Genomic DNA, 19,427 nt, shown 5'->3' on the forward strand with positions numbered 1-19,427 from the left:
GGAATAATAAAACAGAAACACATAGTATTTTGCCATATTGTTAATATTTAATGATCGAGTTTCGAAACATTACAGCAATCAAGAGTATGAAGATTTTCTCCCCAACTGAGAAAAAGGCAATATTTGAAGTCCAATGACATTTCAATTCTTCCATTCCCAAGCCTGGGGCCAGCCCTCTCCTCTTCAGAGAATTCTCCCCAGTTGTAGCCTACAAGCGTCCTTCATATACAGTACCTGTAGAAAGTTCTCCAAAGTCCACACGTGTCCACAAGCTCGTCTCAGTAGATGCAAGAGGATGGACTAAAGGCGGTGGACGTACTAAATTTTGAGATAACATTCGGAAGACTGAATACATAGTTTTCTGTATATTTGGATTGGAGATAGCAAATTATGTTCAGATGATGAGCATTTGTTTGTTTAATGCATACATTATCACCAGATTACAACAGATATCTGACCGTCTCACTAATTCCCACCTTCTCTTGGCGTTAGGAAGGGTGTGTTGCTACAGTGAGTCCCCCTCTCTGTAACTTGAAAATAAGTTTTCTCTCACTTAAATTGAACCAACCCTCACTTTAAACACCCATTGAAATATGGAGTATTGTGACTTGAATGATTGATATAATATTTGGCGTTTTTTTGCACACAGACTGAGAGCAGGTTTTTTTTTTTTTTTACATGAACACAGAGATCCAGACACTGGAACCTTAGATCCAAATCCTGCAGGCTGATGATGAGTTAACCAGAATGCTACTGAAATGATAAAACATATTCCCACAGTTCCTTGAAAGTATACATACTGTAAAAAGGGCTTCCTTCTGTCATCTAATTTAATTTACTTTGCAATCAGAGTCATACAAAAAGATTGCCAATAAATTAAACACGTTTCAACAGAGGCTAAATATCTAGTCGTCACCCTGCTTGCTACATGTGGTGGTCTTTCAGGGCAAGACAAAACCACATTTCTGTCAACAGCTCTGGCAAACCAAGTTGTCATAGTTTTTGAGTAATTTCTTCCGTTTTTAAAACACCGCCATTGTCCTTGTGAGAGGTATTCTATCAGTAGCACTTGTCGTACCATAGGCGCATCACCTCTATTTTCTTTTGTCGTCAAGGGGCCATATTACTGGAGATATTCATTTCGGTGCTTTGGATTGTTTGTTTGAGACAGACAGTTATCGATTTTGGTGTTACCTGTAAACTGAACAAAATAAAATAAAAACATTATATGTCCAGAGTGGAGCATTAGTATGAAGTCTAAGCTTCAAACAGGCTTCTTCTTTTTCTTCATAATCTTCTTCTGTTTTACAATGTGCCTCCACGGTTTCCAAAACAATCAGCTTGGCCTCCTTTTCCTCCTCCTCCATCAGTGTTGCTCCTACGGGACCAAAGAAAAAGAAGAAAGAAAAAAATAGCGTTGATCCAAATCCAATTCTGTGTTATTGTGCTGCATTTGATCTGGCATTCTGTCTTCCGTTCCAGAACATCAAGAATTTCCTGAGATTACCAATATCTTCCTAATGCATCATCATGCATATGGGTTTAATCAGTGTCTCTCAATCACACAACATTAGAAGTAGTGCCTTGTGTATCATTACCTCTTGTAAGAGCGATGTGTCTGGTTGATGAATGCCGTTGGCTGAATTTGCACCGCCATGGCCCTACACACAAAAGGAACATAAAACAGTGTGGTGTGAAATCACCTCCATATACAGTATTGCATGACACGATATGACAATCAAATACATTGGACAGCATGCGCAATACGAAGACTATGTAAGGAATAGTATTGTATTGGTCATTCTCATGGCACTCACAAAACGATGTGAGGTATAGGTTTTGGAGCTATTTGAGGTCCTTATCCCACATTAATAACCTTGTGCTGCTTTTTAATCAACCCTATACTTATACAGTAGATTGGTTTCTCTCCATGTTTCTTGTTTTGATATACATGCTGTTTGTGTATGCTGGAGCATGAAGATTTGTTGCATAGTAGATGTACACGTTTCTGCACATTTAAGTTTTTCTTATTTGTAGATATGTACTGTACATGTTGTTTATTGTAGTAGACATGTTTGATGACTTAAATCGATGTAGTACATTTTGTTTGTGTAGGTGCACATGTCTGTTGGTATAGATATACAGCTCATGTTGCTTGTTTACAGTATGTAGTTTATGCACCTGTGCCTTGTCTGGTTTTGTGTAGAGTTGTGTTTATTTGGGTAGGCACCCATGTTCTCTGGTATAAATACACTTCCCATGTTGCTTGTTTGTTTGTTTACCTGTTTGCTGGTTTGTTTACCTGTCCCTTGTCTGGTCGTGTGTAGAGGTATGTTTGTGCAGGTGTACATGTTTGTTAGTATGGATACACGGCCCATGTTGCTTGTTTGTTGGTTTGTTTGTTTGTTTGTTTACCTGTGCCTTGTCTGGCCGTGTGCGTAGGGACTCCACCAGCTGGTCCACTTCCTGGTTGTGCTCCAGGGCAGTCCTCAGGGCATCCTCGGTGCTTAGCAACCGCTGCCGCAGCCGCGCCACCTCCGTCTCCGATGCCGACGGGTCCATCATGGAGTACCGGCGGTGGTCTGGGGATGGCTTCTCGCGACCCTGGAAACAGCAACAGTCATGACATCAGATGTTAACAGGACATGACATGGGACCATTCTTTGTCTTTTTTCATAAATTACCCAAAACATGCTAAACATCTCTCATACATATAGTGTGCAAATAAATACACATTTGTTCACATATTTATGTACTTTTCTTATTTCCTTAATTCATATACTTTTCAAATAATAATATTGGTGAAGGAACTTGTTAGTGTACTTCAACTGTGGAACGCTTCACTGTACATTTGAATATTTTTACTACCACATCACCACAACATCACAGACATTCCATTCTCAAAACAACAAAGTTATTACAGAGGTTTGCGATGTCTAACATTGTAGTAATGCTATAATTATAATATTATTACAGGTGTTGTGTCTCAGGGCATAACTGCTGACGAGGTGACTAGTTCGGCGAGGTGCCGAGGTGGAGTATTATAACTCCATCGACGTGCGCCAGCATTATCTACCATTTGCAACTATATCCTATGAATAAATATAGGTTAATTTCATAGGAATTATGCGTGTGAAAGGGTTTTACTTCTGAACCCACCAGCAGTAGCAGTTTTTCCCGCAGCGTCCTGATGTCATCCTGCAGTTTCTGCTCCTTCATCTTCCACTCTGCCTTGTGCACCTCTCTGCTCAGGTCGCGGTCCACTCCCGGCGAGTGGCGAGGGGACTCCAGCAGTAACACCCGAAGTTCATTCAGACTCCTAAGGACAAAAGAACAAAAAAGTGACTCACCCACCCTCTTGTCTTTTTATGACAGTAACAGCAGTAATACCCGTAGCAGTTACACCCGAAGTTTATTCAGGCTCCTGAGGACAAAGCCATAAAAAACAAATGGTCTTTAAAAAAAAAAAAAAAAAGCACCTCACCCCTCCTTCCTCTACTTTTTTAACATGAAAAGCCAAGAATGTACCGCTAAGGCAATATCACATTTTTTGGCTCAAGACTTCAATTTCAAATTATGCTTAGAAGTGCATTCCTCCAGCCCTAATTTAATCCAAGTGCAAATTAGGCCGAGGCACAGTCCTCTACACTGTAAATGGAAAGTAACAAAACTGGTTCAAACTGGGTCGTAACTCTGTTCCTGCCAATCAGCCCCCTGAACTCAAATACTCTCCTACAGGTATCTGTGGGTACATTTACAGTCGGTAGGGTTAGATAATTTTGTACTAAAAAAGATCACAGTATCACAGTCCAAAATACGCATCACAAAAATTAAATTCAACAGTGATAAATGGCATACTTCATATAAATTATTACTTTATGCCAAACTTATCAAAATGCATTTGTTAACTTACTATGAAATAAGATACACATAATTCTGCAATGTTTCCCAATATTGTGGAAAATATATGAAGTATACTTGTTTGGTATACATGTGTAATATGCATGTTATTGTATCGTTGCACGCGTATTCCTCCATTTCAGTAGGATGGTCTCTCACAGACAGACTCTCGCCCAGTAATGGCTTCCTGAAACATTTCACACTGCTGTAGGGCAGTGATGGAGCAATGCATTAGGCGCAAAGCTTATGGGCCAGGCCCGGGCACATAAGGAGGACGAGGAGGCCATCATCCATGCTAAGACACTATAGTGGCCTGAGTGGTTAAACGGCTTTCAGACTCCATTTTAATCAGCTTAATTGCTCTCATTAGCGTAATCTGCTTTCAGACAAAGTGGATTGAAACTGATCAGATGAGATGGGGCGGCGGGTGTGGTAGGAGGTTATTAGACCAAGATTTTGGACAATGTTGCTGAAGTCACATGTTGGGATGTAGATGGTGGACAGTAAACGGGTCCCAAAGACACAAGGCTATGATAGGGGAGGTGGCAATCATGTCATCATAATGTTAAATGTGCACTGTGCAATATTTTTTGTGGTTTATTTCTGGAATTCATGCAGCCCATTCAGAATGTTAGCTTTCTCACAAATACTTGCCACCATCATCAAATTCTAATTATTCATTATGACCATTGCACTTTTCATACATAAAAAGGTGGATCTTCTCCATGTACCGCCAATTTGGATTTACAGATTTTTTTAGCAGCAAAACTTACTGTACTTTGGTCATACTTGTAATAATTGGTTTATTACTTAGTAAATATTCATGAAAAGATCAAATTTGGCAAGAAGCAGCAAAGGTTCAATGAGACGCATAGTAGCAATATCTACTCTGACCACCATCCAACACAGTGCACCTTAAAAAAATACATAGAGCTGAATTGTAGACAACTGGACCTCTTCGTATAGCTTGATGATATCTCTCTCTCTTCCACTGAGATGCTGCAGCTTACAGCTAAACTCATTTGACTAAGATGACCTGGATGAATAAGAATATTCTTACACATAGAAAAATAGAAATGCCTTTGTCCTCTACCTTTCTTTCTTCAGGAGCTCCTGACTAATGATGACAAGCTGTCCTGATGCATCATGGGATTTCTTGGTCATGGACTCCAGCTCTGCCTCCACCCGCATCTTGTCCTTGATCAGAGCATCTGCCTTCTTCTCCCCCAAGCGAACTTTGCTCTCCAACGCTGTTCCAAAACAAAATGTCATGACATGAGGGTTAAAGCGAGCAGTTCTTGGTGGTGCACAGCATAATCAAAGACAGCTTCATCATCACACTCAAACATCTGAAGGTAAACATCCTCGCTCACAAAGAAAAGCATGAAATCATTACCGGTAATTTGTGACTGCAGGGCATCCACTTGTGTCGAAAGAGTTGTGACTTCCTTTTCTCTTTTCGAAAGTTTCTCTTGAGTTTCTTAAAGAAGAAAAGTGACACGTAAAGCTACATAAAAATCTTCAGAGTATGAAGACAAAATCATTTGAGGTTCATTAAGATTTTTATTCGCCAAATACCAGCAGTCCAGTAGAGGGAAAATGACAAGAGCAAAAATCTTAGACGTCTCCTTTAATCGTCACGCCCATATATCTCTGTCTCTGAATGCATTATCAGCCGACTGCTTCGGAGGACAGTGGTAACGGCATACATTAACTGGCTGTATTACCTTCCATGGTCTGCTTTAATTTAATCTTCTCTTCTGAGTTATCAGTGTCCTCGATCACCTAGGAACAGACACGGGACCCAAATTAAACATCTGTCATCGTATTCTCCATTCCCAGCTAATCCTCAAAGCCATCCATAGAAGCATGCAAAAGAGGTATCCATGGTCACCCGCAAGACTTCAAAAAAGGTGTGCTGTAAAGGGTTGTAAACACATGATTCCTTGATTTAGGAATAGATCAAATTACCTTAACAGACTTGTCATCATATTCTCAATGTCCAGGTTATCATTACAAGTGTACGAACAAACAAAGGTTTCCAGTGAAGGGACAATTCAACGACTGTATATTATATGCACACAGTACAGTTCAATGGATTTGCAGCATTTCAAACTGTCCATTTTGCAACAGAAGACGTCCAAGCAGCAGAAGACCTTTTCCGGATGGAAATCAGAAACTCATCTGATTTGCTCCTCAGGAATGCTCGATGTATCAGGGTGGGAATGCTGAAAAATCCATTTAACTCAATTCCATTCTGAATTGAAATGGGTACAAAAGGCTACTGATTTCAGGCAGAAAGTCATTAAGAAACAGTGGCATGTACATTTAGGTGCATACCACTGGATTCAACTTATACCTGCTTTGATATGCATTAAATCGACTTCATGAGAAAAGGGCCCATTCTGTTGCAGCTACATTCATTGGGTTAACTCGTTGGTTCAACAACTCGTCTCAAGGGCGGGTTACTACTCACGTTAGCGTTCTGAGTGGTGCGGTCGGCCTCCACGGCCTGTAGCCTGTTCTCGTTCACCCTCAGCTTCTCCTCCAGTGTCAGCAGCTCCGTCCGGCTCTGCGCCTCGGCCTTCTTCAGGGCGTCGTAGTCGGCCATCTTCTTCTCGGCCAGCTCCAGCCTCTCCCGGAGGCCGTGGCCCAGGCGGCCCTGCTCCTCGTGGGCCCTCTCCAGCTCGGCCAGCCGCTGCTCCGCCTTCTGGAGCTTGTCGCCGGCCTCCTTTAGCTCCAGGGTGTGCTGGCCACTCTTGGCCTCCGCCTAGATACAGGAAATTAGTAGAGTAGAGTAGAGTAGAGTAGAGTAGAGTAGAGTAGAGTAGAGTATCGTTTATTGATCCCAGGGGGAAATTAAGGTGTCAAGTAGCATACACACATACATTTACAGTAATGCATTACATTCCATTACATGACACTTAGCTGACACTTTTGTCCAGATACATTTCCATTATTTTCTTATTATTAGGCACAGAGTATTGGTTACAGTCCCTGGGGCAATGGTTAGGTGCCTTGCTCAGGGGCACCTCCAGCATGAATTATATGGGATTTGAATCTGCAGTCTAACAATTTCTAACCATTAGACCAGGACTGCATATGCTTATCAGCTATGCATTATGTCCCATACATACATCTATATTATTATTATTGTATTGTATTATATGTATGATTAGCTTAAAATGTTCAAGAGGCTATTGATGTTCATGAGTGAATGTGAAATGTGAATGTGAGTGCTGTCCTTAGCTTCAATCACTCAGCACCCAGTATTTTTTTTTGGTCTTTTCCGTATTTATTTGACAGGACAGTTTGAGAGGTGGACAGGAAGTGAATGGGGAGAGAGATGGGGACGTGTCGGCAAATGACCCTGGCCGGGAATCGAACCCGGGTCGGCCACGTGACAGTTCAGTGCCCTACCGGTTGGCCACGGCAGGGCCCGTTATAAACTGTATTAATCATTAGGCGATAGTGTGAGCACATCTCCTCCATTTTACAAGCTATTGATATTCATATCAGGCTATATATTACCTGGATCCTCCAGTTCTCATCGCTCTCCTCCAGCTGGTCTTTGAGCTCCTGGAGCCTGGTGCGGAAGTCCTCGCGCTCCTTGGCCAGCACGGCCACCTCGATCTCCTGCTTGGCCTTCAGGTTCTCCAGCTCCAGCTGGTGCTCCATGCGCATGCTCTCCATGGTCGCCCGCACCTCCGGAGCCGACATGGGAGTAGGGGCAGCACCACCGCCACCATTACTACCACCGCCACCCTCTCCGTTCATCTCACCCTCCGCCTCCCCGTTGCCTCTCCTGTCGGCCGTGAACGTGGCCTTGAGCTCCCCGAGGGATTTCTGGTGGTCCCCCGCTAGCGTGTCAAGCTTGGCCTTCCAGCCGTCCATCATGTCCATGTTCTCGCGCGTGGCCTGCTGCAGGCGCTGGCGCAGGTCGGCGATCTCCTGCTGCTGGCGCTCCACCGTGCCCTTCAGGTGCTCGGCCTCCTTCTGGCTGCCGCTCAGCGCCGCCTCGTAGCGCTCGCGGAGCTGGCTGCTCTCCTCGCGCCGCTCCCGCTCGCGGCCCGCCGACAGCAGCTGCTCGCGCATGGCCAGCACCGCCGCCTCCGACTGCGAGGAACTCAGGCCCAGGCCCAGCTCGGTGTCCGAGCCGGCGCCGGTGTCCGGCGTGGACGAGGCACCCGTGGACATGGACTCATCGCCCCCACCGCCGCCGGCAGCAGCCGCGGTCCTCTGTAGGCGCACCTTGAGGTCCTCCACCTCGGCCTTGCGCAAGGTCAACTCCTCCTCCAGCTGGACCACACGGGTCTTCTCCTCCACTGTGGTTTGCTGTGAAGGACAAAAAGGTCACCTCTACTTGCAAAGAAAAAAGTACACAAGAGAGCTCCTAGTATATGGCAGAGCCCGAGGGGCATTAAGTGCATGACCCAAATTCCTGGCTAAAAAGGGGGCTACTTTCCGTTATTCGTGTTTTGGGCTAATCCATTTTTTAATTTTAGTCTCCTGGTTCTGTTAATGACTGCTCAGCCAAGGAAGGCAGGAAAAGTAGCCCCCCCTCTTAGAACCAGGAAAAGGGTTTGTGCCCAAAATAGACAAGAGTCTGAAGAGAGATACTCTTGTAATAGAAGTAAAAAAGAAAACTCATTCCTTCATTCAGCAGACGGAAAAAAAAGAAAAAAAAAACGACCTATGAGAGACGGCAGATGAGAAAACAAGGCAGCCATTCACAAACTAACAAGTCCGTTGGTCTACAAGCAGCCAGGCAATATGAGATGACACAGCTCTTTAAGGAGTCAAGAGGACAGAATCACACGCAAATCACTGCAAGCATACCCAAGCCGTGAATAGTAGTAATTACACACATCAATTCGGGGAACATACGATCACATTCTTGCCAAGAGAAGACACAATCGTGTGTTTGTTTGTTAGTTGGAAAAGAGAGACACCCTCGAGCAACCACTTTGGTATTGCTCTCTGGATTATTTGTTGATTGCTTTTTGTCCATTCCTGTGAAGCACACCAATCCACAAGATCCATTAGAGATATTGAGAGACAACTATGCTACTTTAGAGAAAAGGTGAGGGGGGAAAAAGGCACTCTGCCACAATCACCAGCGTGGCTCTGTGACTGCCAAGAAGAGAGCAGAGCAGGACACGTTTGAAGAACGAACGATTGGAGAAGATTAACGAGTGGTTCTCACTTCACCTGGATTCTCTTCCCCAACCCCATGGAGGAGGAGAGCCTTCGTCTGCCCTGTTGAGTTGACACATGGTTACACCAGAGATTCTTTAAGTATATAGAGATATGCCAATGTAATAGGTTTCTATGGGCACCTAACATGACCAGGTTCCGGTCTGCCTAAAGGGGCGTGTCATAATGCTCCTAGAATTGAATAGAACAGTCCTTAGGTCTGCCTAGGTCTGCCTAAAGGGGGATTCCCCCCCTCCCCCTTGCAATAATAGAACCCGGAAACAATGGGCCAATGGAACCTCTCTCTCTACTCTCTCTGGTTACACCTTCTTCAGAGCTGTTCCACAAGATGCTCCTCAGAGCCTCGTGGCTATGTTCATACTAGATATGCTGTGTTATACACGGTACCGCTACACCCGCTGGTCAAACAATATTTCAATCTTCTGTGCTAAACCCTTGTTACATAGATTTTTGACAAAAAAGTACACTTTTACTTTGACTTTAACTACACCAGCTATTAACTCACATCATTACTGCTGTGTGCACCTAGTCACAGAACGACGGCTCCAGTAGATTGCTGAAACCAATGAGTCTCTCAAGATTCTCGTTTATAAAGGTCATCATGGCTAGAAGAGTTCATTTGTAGGCAACTGGACTTCTTTTGGTAGTTTGAAGACGTTTGGTCTGCTCCACTGTCAGACTTCCTCACTAATTCAGAGGTGGAAATCAGAAGGTACTGTATTCAACATGTGGACAGGGGATGGTCTAATGGGTCCACTCTACAGAATTACTTCCAGTTGCCTACTATTAAACCTTTTGACTAAAACCAACTACCCCTAGTGTGAACATGGACTTGCACCATACATCTCACTCCGATCCCGAGGAGCAGGCTCTCTGAACAGTGATGCACTCTTGATGTGGCATTTATCTCCATCCGTTAGCACCTAATAGTGTAATAAGACATTTTCTAACGTCACGTTGGCATGCTTTGGACCGATTTAGCACACTGCTTAATTAGCCAGCACAGGGGGCGACAAATCCACCGTCTAAAGGCTTCCTTTGTGCCTGCAACGGTGTCGGCGAAGGGCCTCTGGAGGATAACTTATGCTGACGTCTAGGCTCAATAGGGGGGAGGGGGAGGATGGTAGGCCTGCTGGAGGAGTGGGGGCGATGCATGGTTGGTTGGTTGGTTGACACTGGGCAGAGGGGACAATGGCTGCAGGGGCACGATAGAGCTCCAGACAGCCAGCTGGGCAGACAACTCAGATGATTTACGTCAAGTCACATTCTCATTTAGCAATGGAAAGGAAAAAAAAGATTATCAGGCCGAAAATGGAAAGTGCAACTGAATCTTATGTATAGTGACTGCGGCAACCTTTGTGTGCGAGCAACTTAGTCTGAGAGAGGTCTCCAGTCCTCCGGCTGGCTCGCTCTTGGATGCGATTCTGCCACTAAGTGGGTGTAGCGCGGGGTAATCATGCGTAAACAATGTTTACACACTTAAAACAGCCAAGCAGCTTTTGCATGTCTTTTTCATGTTTGCTAATGGTAACAAAATGAATATTTCACCCGCCGTGCATATCATATCTGCCTTCTATTTTTAGCCGCTACATCACCACTACTGTTGCATATTTGATTACCCCACCACAACATTTTCACATTACACAGACATGTACGTGCCGTGTATAACACCTTCTTTGGAGGTGATTGTCAGATGCAATTCAGTTCAAGTGCAGACTACTGACCAGAAAAAAAGAAAGCATCAAATCTTCTTGGCATGAAACAAGAACATCAGACGTGACGTGTTTGAGCCCTGCCGAGCCTGTCACTTCTTGGGAGTGTGACATTGACGAGGAGGATGAGACAACTGGAGACCTCTATCTCAGTGGCAGCCAAGGAACAAGCAGGAGTACTGTGTGTGTGTGTGTGTGTGTGTGTGTGTGTGTGTGTGTGTGTGTGTGTGTGTGTGTGTGTGTGTGTGTGTGTGTGTGTGTGTGTGTGTGTGTGTGTGTGGCTGTTTTTTGTGTGTTTTTTTTTCGCACGTGTCAATCCTGGGTTCAGAATGTAAAACAATAACCACGTTTTCTAATAACCAACACAGGTAGCTGATCACCGACATTAAGCAGCCGATTCATCTTTTTTTGGCTATTCATAATGATCAGCTGATTGAGAGGCAGTTGCAGTCTGTTTCATGATTATTAGGTTCCTGAACCCAGGATTGGAACTTCCAGTGTGTGCTGTGGTGGGCAACCTATAATATATTTTTGGCGAAGAAGCCGTAACTCAAATGAGGAAGGGGCGGAAGGGTAGGGTACACTGTAAGACAATGCAAGCCAGCTCAAAAAGTAAGTTGCCCTGCTGCCTTAAGTTTAGAAGTTAACTCAACTTGAGACTTAACTCAACTCGAGGCTCTCATGTTCAGTTAACTTACAAACTTAACTTACTTTTTTTTACGTTTAACTGGCTTGCAATGTTTTACAGTGTATAGGGAAGGTGGAGTGAGCAGGCGATGGCTGCAGGCAGAGGTTGGGTTTGGGGGTGGGTGAGGACACTTATGTATTTATTATCCTGTGTTACCATCGTCTCCTCTAACTCTTTCTGAAGCTTCTCTGCTTTGGACTTTTCAAACAGCAGACTGTGCTCGAGCTGCCGTATGCGGGCATGCTCCAGTTTTGTCTGTGTCTAAAGAGACGGAAGAGACAGGAAAAAGGAGAGAAGAAGACAGTAAAAGACGAAAGAGACAGTAAGACAGGGTGAGAGAAGAGGGCGAGTGCATATATGCACAAGAGATAGAATGAAACAGAGAGAGAAAGAGAGACAGAGAGAGAAAGAGAGACAGAGAGAGAGAGAGAGAGAGAGAGAGAGAGAGAGAGAGAGAGAGAGAGAGAGAGAGAGAGAGAGAGAGAGAGAGAGAGAGAGAGAGAGAGACATCGACACACAAACACACAGGGAGAAATGGAGCTGAACAGTTTTTCAGAGGTTCTTTGCAGTGACAGTATTCAAGTGACAGTTCAAAAGGGGTGACATGAAAGAGAAAGAGATGAAAAAACAGAGAACAGGTCTAGGAAACCTCAACCCTACTGCATGTCTTCAATGTGGTCAGATCAGTATTTTGAACACCTGTTGAGAGAATTTGTTGTGGTGATGGTGGTTTCATTACACAGAGTAAAAGCACACACAGACGCTTGGGAGTAAATTGCCATTACTACATGCAATGATGACGCACTGAATGAATAAATGAATGATGTTTTTAGTTTAAATACATGTCTCTTTTTACAGAATTTAGAAGATGGCTTCATGAAAACTATTATGCTTGAATGTATCGATTACATACCTCTAGGTCGCCTTTGGTTATGGACTCCTCCTCCACTCTGAACTGAAGGTCTTCAACTTTCCTGTAGTGAGACAAACGTACCACTAGGTGCCAGGAAAACTCCTCCAAAACCCTATCCCATTCATATTTAATAACTTATTAACTAGCAGTGCATTGTCCCGTGTTAGACCTTCAGGCTCGGATTAGCATTAGTTTGGTAAACTGTGAATTAATTAATGTTAATTATTATTGCAGCAGAAACAAAGCAGTCCCGCTGTGTTAAAATGTGATTTTTTGCTTTACAATTCAATATATTCAGTGCTTGTAATGAAGAAAGACTTATGTCTCGGATTTCCACAACGAAATGGATTTCCAGCACAATTCAACACACATATGCAATCTGTTTCAGCATGACTGGTTAGTCCAAACTGTCCAATCAATTGACCCGTTTTAATCACCACTCAGGTTGGAGCAGACAGTACCCTGTAGTGGAGTGGTCTAGCCTTGACATCCTATCAGTTATAGGCAAAGTAAATGAAACACGGTAATGTATGCAAATGTAAGCACTTTGAACAATACTTACAATACTGTGACTCATGTAAATGAATACTGTATAATAACAATACACAACGGTGTAGGTTTGGTTTGGAAAGTGGTGGGGACAAACTGTCCAGGGTTATTATGGTCACTTAACATTTTGTATGAAGTGGAGGGGACATTTTAAAATAGAGAATCTCAAAAGTGGCATTGACATGTCCCAAACATCCACTCTATAAACTATGACAATATACATGTAGCATCAGTTACCTTTTTTCTTCTTCAAGCTGATTGGCCAGTTCCAATTTATCCTTCTGAGTGGCAGCCAATACTGTTGTTACTTTCTGTAGGTTGGCCTCCGTCTCGGTAGCATACTGTCAACACAAATATGATGACTTATTACACCTGACATGTGATTCTCCTTTCCATGCAGTCAGACCAGACAACACATCACCTGGACAAGGAAATAATGTCATGCTGATCACAGTCAGTAGCACTGCAATGCGGCTTCCAAGCTCTCCCTCTTTCACCACCTCTTCATCTTCATCTCCCCCCTGTCTGTACCACCCACCCCCCAACCCCCTTTCTGCATGTTCCTCTCGTGTTCTCCAGACTCAGCTTTTGTGTCTGATCGGGGAGTGAGGGGGAAAGAAAACTGAACGCGAGTTGCAGTGTTGAGGAGCACAGCGTGTGGCAAGTGGGTCGGGAGCTGCTGTCGGCAACTGTGTAGAAGACTGTGTGGGAGTTGATTTCAGGATCAGAGTGCCGTGGGTTCGAATCCCAAGGCGGTAGGTAGTAAGAGTGTGGGTGCCACTTGTACACCCTTATCAACAGGGCTCTAAATGAACTTTTTTTCCAATTTGGTTACTAGATGTTAAATCTTACTAGCCACACATTCCTGCACTATACTACTATAAGTGGATAGTATGTTTTTTTCTACCAGCCAAACTAAATTTTCACCAGCATTTGGCAGGTTTGTGTGTGCTAATTTAGAGCACTGCTTATCAATAATATGGTATCTGACCCCCATTGTTCCAGGGCCTTTACTGTGGTGTGCACCCAAGGAACTGAACTATACCTGAATGAACAACACCTACCCACACCTCCCTCCATCCTCGTTTTCCTCTTCTGTCTCAGGCTAAGATTCTTAAAGAATCTCTAAAAGAATCTTGAAATTGTAGTGTGGTGTGCAATAGTTGGAGTGACGACAAGCAGGTCGGGCTGGTGAGGTGACACACACCTTCTGCTGCTTTCCTTTTTCTTTTGCATCTTGGGTGAAACATGTTGCGATTTTAAGTGTCGACTTGAAACTAAAAAGGCTTTTTAAAAATCCATTCATCCCTTCAGACTTTATGACTAACACACACCTGCTAGATGAAGAAAAAAAACTTTGCGTTTGACCATTAGAGCAGTGATGAACACAACTTGTGACAAATGGAATCCCAAACAGGTGAGGTGACGCACACAACTGCAGGTGCTGGAAATTTTCCTGAGGAGGGCCATGTTGTCCAAAACAAATAAACATTTAAAGGAGAACTCCTGCCAATTTCAATATTGCTCACTGTACCCTTGACTTGTCAGTGCATGACGACGCTTAGCAAACCATGCCATGAACAAACCATGAGCAATACAACAGCATGCTGAAAGGGGCGGGAATTCTCCTTTAAAGTCTTAGCTCTAAACAATAAAGGCCGCTTCATCACATCAACTCATCATTTTGAGCCTCAGACATTGTGACTCAATGTACAGTCTGCAGGAGTCGCTGCAGTGATGAGCACAGCTTTTGACAAGTGGAGGTCCAACTGGTGAGGTGAGACACACACATACACACACACACACACACACACACACACACACACACACACACACACACACACACACACACACACACACACACACACACACACACACACACACACACACACACACACACACACCTGCTGAGCTTTGAGCACAGTGAGTATCCGCACGCACGCACGCACGGTGAGTTCCTTCTCCACCTCGCAGATGTGACTGGTGGCTACCCCGGCCAACTTCAGGTCCCTCTCGGGACAGGCACAAATGCAAAGACACACTCCAACATGATCAGCGCTGGAATAATATGGTATGGACAGGGCCCCTAGGATAGAGGTTGCCTTATTGTGGAAGACAAATTCCTCAATAACCTTATGCAGATGTTGTCATAATTCTGTTTTATCTTAATGCTCTGGCCTGATGACATGTTGGGCCTTCTCGGGACACCCACACATGAACACGTGCACACACACACACACCAAGACACACTCCAACACCACACACTCCAACACCACACACACAGAGACACACACACACAGACACACCGACCTGCAGGTGCTGTTGTTTGAGGGCGGCAAGCTCCTTCTCCACTTCGCAGATGTGGGACGTTGCCTTGGCCACCTCTGCCCGCTCCAGATCCCTCTCGGCCAGCAGCTGCTCGATGTGCTGCTGCTTCTCCTTCAGCGCCTCCTGCAGCGCCGTCGTGCCAGAGATCTTACGAGCGTACCGCGACGATGTCTCCGTCAGCTAGCAGGAGGAGGAGGTGGAGGAGGTGGAGGAGGATGAGGAGTCGGGGGAAGAGAGGAGGATCGAGAGGTGGAGTAAGAGGAGGATGCAGAAGTGGAGTAGGAGAAGGAAGAGGTGGAGGAGGAGGAAGATAAGGATGAGGATGAGAAGGAAGAGTAGGAGGAGAAGGAAGAGGTGGAAGAGCAGGTGGAAAAGAAGGAGGAAGAGGAATAAGAGTAGGGGGAGTAGGAGTGAGGGGGAGGAGGAAGAGGAGTAGGAAGAGGAGGAGCGGAGGTGGAGGTGAATGAGGCCATGGGGACAGACGAGACATAAAAGGCAGAAGAAAGGAAAAGGGAAAAGAAAGCGTCTTTTTAGAGCAAAGATCAAAGCATCTTTGTCTGAGCACAAGTGTTGTGAGGGCCTTGTGTAGCAATGTGTGTAATCATTTTTGTTCTATGGGATGAAAGTATATGCCACAAACTTTTGTAGTCAATGGAGGAAAGATATAATATCCTTTTTTCTACCTAATGACAAAATCATTGACAATAGCATAGTAGGCCGACAAGATATTTTCAAATAACAGCCAACTAGTAATTTGGTTATTTTTTTGTCCCCCTTTTAAAAGGAGAAAAATGCTCCACCACTTATATTTGATTGCCGTACTTGTGGACATGACCACTTAACATTGTGTATACAGCTTACCTCTTGTTAATAGTACACTGATCAACATGTCATGAATGCTTCTCAAGTGTGTTACAAGGACCTCTACACATCCTGAAGGACCACTGTGTAGCGGCCAGCCTCCAAATAATCCCTAATTTTCCTTGCAATGCAACGTATGTTGGTTTTGGCCACATTTTCACTGTTGCCACTCATAGCACAGACTAAAGTGTATGCATGCTTATGAATCCTGACAATAGTGAAAACTGATCGTTCAATTGTACTGATTGATACATCACACACAGTAGGGTATGATGACTTGGTCACTTCATTGAAGTATGATATTGAAACCAGACAGGGTCTTAAAGGAGAGGAGTCATCGGACCCTCTGACACAGTATCAGTAAAAACAGCTGTGGCTTAATCACTACCAGAAGTCCAGAAGTGTCAAGCCCGTTGTGCTGTGTCGATATGGCCTACCCATTAAGCTGTGCTAAAAACTGCTCCTGGATCAGTGGGTAGGTTTAGGTTTAGGGTCAGACATGCGTTAATAGTCATCTGGAAGCCCATTTCCGTGGAGCAGCACATATCGACAGAACGCCGGCTTCAACACAGTATGTAAAATTCCTTGCACTCCAGGGGGGTTCAGACTGAGACACTTTGCCCTGCCAGGCACTTGAATTTAATTGCTTTCCTACGGAATGCTGTGGTGTCTTAGGCGGTTTGACTATTTGTAGCATTCTTTGCTGCTTTTTCTGCCTGGAACATGTGTTTTTATTACAGGTTATTGCATAACTACAGTGACCTGCCGACAGCCATGTTTAAAACATCAGTGGTGGACAACAAACGAATGTTGACAGGTCCAGAAAGCACTTATTTAGTTATTCGATTTTGGAATAACTGATGATTTTTCCCATTTAGCACGGAAATAATGTCCCAGTGTGAACACAGACCCTAGCACCTGTGATTTCGATATTGAGCCTGATGATGATCATTGGCATCTGTTAATACATGGTTCAGAGATTAAAAACCCTGCCACCAACGTGATCCAACCAGCTCTGAATCAACTGCTTGTAATGAGCACTCAGAGTAGTCTCCTGTGTTGGAAGGAAGCTATGGCAGGGGTTTTACTTCTGAACCAAAGTTTTGACACCTGTTTTTCTACATACATTTGCTGAAGCAATGATTCAGATTGGTTTCACAGTAAGCAACCTCCAAGCAGAGGCCACAGAGTTGCTCCACTCTTCTGTTCCCTTCCCTTCCCCTCCCCTCCCCTCCCTACACCCTCCTCCTCCTTCCCCCAAGCCTGGGCCGAGCGGTCGCCACTGGTCTAGTAAGGGAGCTCATCGAGCGAGCGAGTGAGCGCACACTACTGTACACCACAGCATACATACAGTATATGCCCATTGTATATGTGCACTGTACTGCGCTCCCCAATCGCCCATGCGCGCGCCCGCCCGCCCGTCCATCGGTCTCTCTCACCAGGCCGGTGCGACTGGGCCTGCCCACGGAGGAGGCCACCGAGCTGACGGAGCTGATGGAGGAGCTGCTGGGGCTGTGGGCCAGCGACGACACGCCCATGGCCACCCGCTTGCTCTTCTTGGCCTTGGCCGGGCTGGTGGACGGGAAGCCGATGCGGATCACCTTGTGGATGGGCGCAAACAGGCCGAACTTGGCCTGGCACTGGAAGTACCTGCGGACGGATGGATGGATGGATTGATGGATGGATGGATAAATGGATAGGGGGACAGAGGGAGAAGGAAAAGAAGTAATATGAGGAGCAAGAGGAGGAGGAAAGGGGAAAGAGGTAGAGAGTGAGAACAAGGTGATGGAGGAGGAGGAGGAGGAGGAGGAGGAGGAGGAGGAGGAGGAGGAGGAGGAGGAGAAAAGAGGAGGAGAAAAGAGGAGGAGAAAAGAGGAGGATGGGGAAGCAGGAATATGAGATGGAGTAGTGTAAGAGGCAAAGAAAGATGAGGAGGAGCAGGAGAGGTTGAGGAGGAAAAGAAGAGGAGTAGGAGGGAGGAAATGGAGGAGGAGGAGAGAAGGCAGATGAAGAAGAACAGAATCAAGAGAACGAAAGTGATGGATGTTGAGAAAGAGGAGGGGAAGAGGGAGGATGTGGTGGTGAAGGAGAGAAAAAAAAATGGCATGTCACACAGTTTGAGACTACAAAGGAATTCCCTGTTGTCACGGTTAGCGAGGGCCTGTGGTGCTCTTGTTGTGGGTGACTTGACTGAACCACAGTAGGAATGCTGACACATGCAACAATCACTCCCACAAAATGTCTGCTATCGTCAGAACGGCATTTTCATAACTCAGTGAAATCGCTTTTTGGTGACCCGCTTAAAACCTTGAAATAATGGACTGGTTTAGCATTCAACAATCAATCAAAACTGCATTGTGGAAAAATCAGAAGCTACAGTACTACTGTCGGAAGCTTTTGTGTTCAATCGCTTTCAGATTTCTCACCCTCTCTCAAATGAGAGCGACCTCTAACAAAAGCAAATTAGCGTTTGTTACCATCTGTGACAAACACACACGCACACGTGACACATATCTGTGCAAAAATACACTGCGCTAATGGACGGCACCACAGCAATTTGAGAGAGACAGAGAAAGAGATAGAGAGAGATAAAGAGAGAAAGACACAAAGACAGATAGAGAGAGAGAAAGAAAGCGAGAGAGACTAAGAAAGGCAAAAAGACAGAGACAAACAGAGAGAACGAGAGAAAGAAAGAAAGAGAAAAGAGAGAGAAAGAAAGAGAGAGAGAGAGAAAGAAAGAGAGAGAGAGAGATGTTCTTTACCTGGTTCCTGCCACGGCTCCATCATTCTTCCCCAGTGGCTCGTCCAGCTCCACTCCGCACCACTCGCCCTTGGCAAAGTCAGTCTCCCCCACGTACCGCACCACTCCCGTTTTCGTGCCGCCAACCTAACACAAGAGGAGATGGGAGGAGAGAAGGACATGGCAAGCCATGGAGTTAAATGGGCTTTAAAATGAAGGCCTATGCCGGGTCAACTGTGATAGCTTTTCAACAGCCTAAAACTGTCTACAGCCCAACATATCATGATGCAATAAAAGGGTGAGTGCACACACAGAGCTGTTTGTTTTTTGTATAGAGCTGTTGCAATACATTACTCTAACACACACAGGTCCAGCCTGGCTCATATCCCACTCCTGTTGTCATTCTCTTTGGTTGAGCAGTCATAATACAACTGTGTACTATAACTGTGTATTTTTAGTTTTGTTTTAACCTTGTTTTTTTAAGGAACATCAAACCTGTCAAGGGACAAAAGATGGAAA

At 44.9% G+C, this 19,427-nt stretch overlaps 1 protein-coding gene across 2 annotated transcripts in view; it reads right to left on the reverse strand.

Moving 5' to 3' along the window:
- Positions 1 to 102: 102 nt before the first annotated feature.
- The window catches only part of clip2 (CAP-GLY domain containing linker protein 2), a 44,314-nt gene continuing 24,989 nt past the window's right edge, over positions 103 to 19,427 (reverse strand). Inside the window, exons 4-18 of one of the 2 annotated variants that reach the window (XM_063204015.1) lie at positions 18,931 to 19,055; positions 17,608 to 17,818; positions 15,290 to 15,487; positions 13,217 to 13,320; positions 12,431 to 12,491; positions 9,112 to 9,159; positions 7,432 to 8,235; positions 6,377 to 6,670; positions 5,628 to 5,685; positions 5,297 to 5,380; positions 4,994 to 5,150; positions 3,160 to 3,319; positions 2,416 to 2,604; positions 1,599 to 1,661; positions 103 to 1,378 (exon numbers count right to left, since the gene is read on the reverse strand). In XM_063204015.1, the coding sequence (XP_063060085.1) occupies positions 1,367 to 1,378; positions 1,599 to 1,661; positions 2,416 to 2,604; positions 3,160 to 3,319; positions 4,994 to 5,150; positions 5,297 to 5,380; positions 5,628 to 5,685; positions 6,377 to 6,670; positions 7,432 to 8,235; positions 9,112 to 9,159; positions 12,431 to 12,491; positions 13,217 to 13,320; positions 15,290 to 15,487; positions 17,608 to 17,818; positions 18,931 to 19,055 (2,568 nt within the window). In that variant the 3' untranslated portion in view covers positions 103 to 1,366. The remainder of the gene's footprint in view (positions 1,379 to 1,598; positions 1,662 to 2,415; positions 2,605 to 3,159; positions 3,320 to 4,993; positions 5,151 to 5,296; positions 5,381 to 5,627; positions 5,686 to 6,376; positions 6,671 to 7,431; positions 8,236 to 9,111; positions 9,160 to 12,430; positions 12,492 to 13,216; positions 13,321 to 15,289; positions 15,488 to 17,607; positions 17,819 to 18,930; positions 19,056 to 19,427) is intronic. The other variant, XM_063204016.1, reaches the window with a different exon arrangement.

This window comes from Engraulis encrasicolus, chromosome 7 (genome assembly GCF_034702125.1).
Source record: "Engraulis encrasicolus isolate BLACKSEA-1 chromosome 7, IST_EnEncr_1.0, whole genome shotgun sequence".
Taxonomy (NCBI): Eukaryota; Metazoa; Chordata; class Actinopteri; order Clupeiformes; family Engraulidae; genus Engraulis; species Engraulis encrasicolus.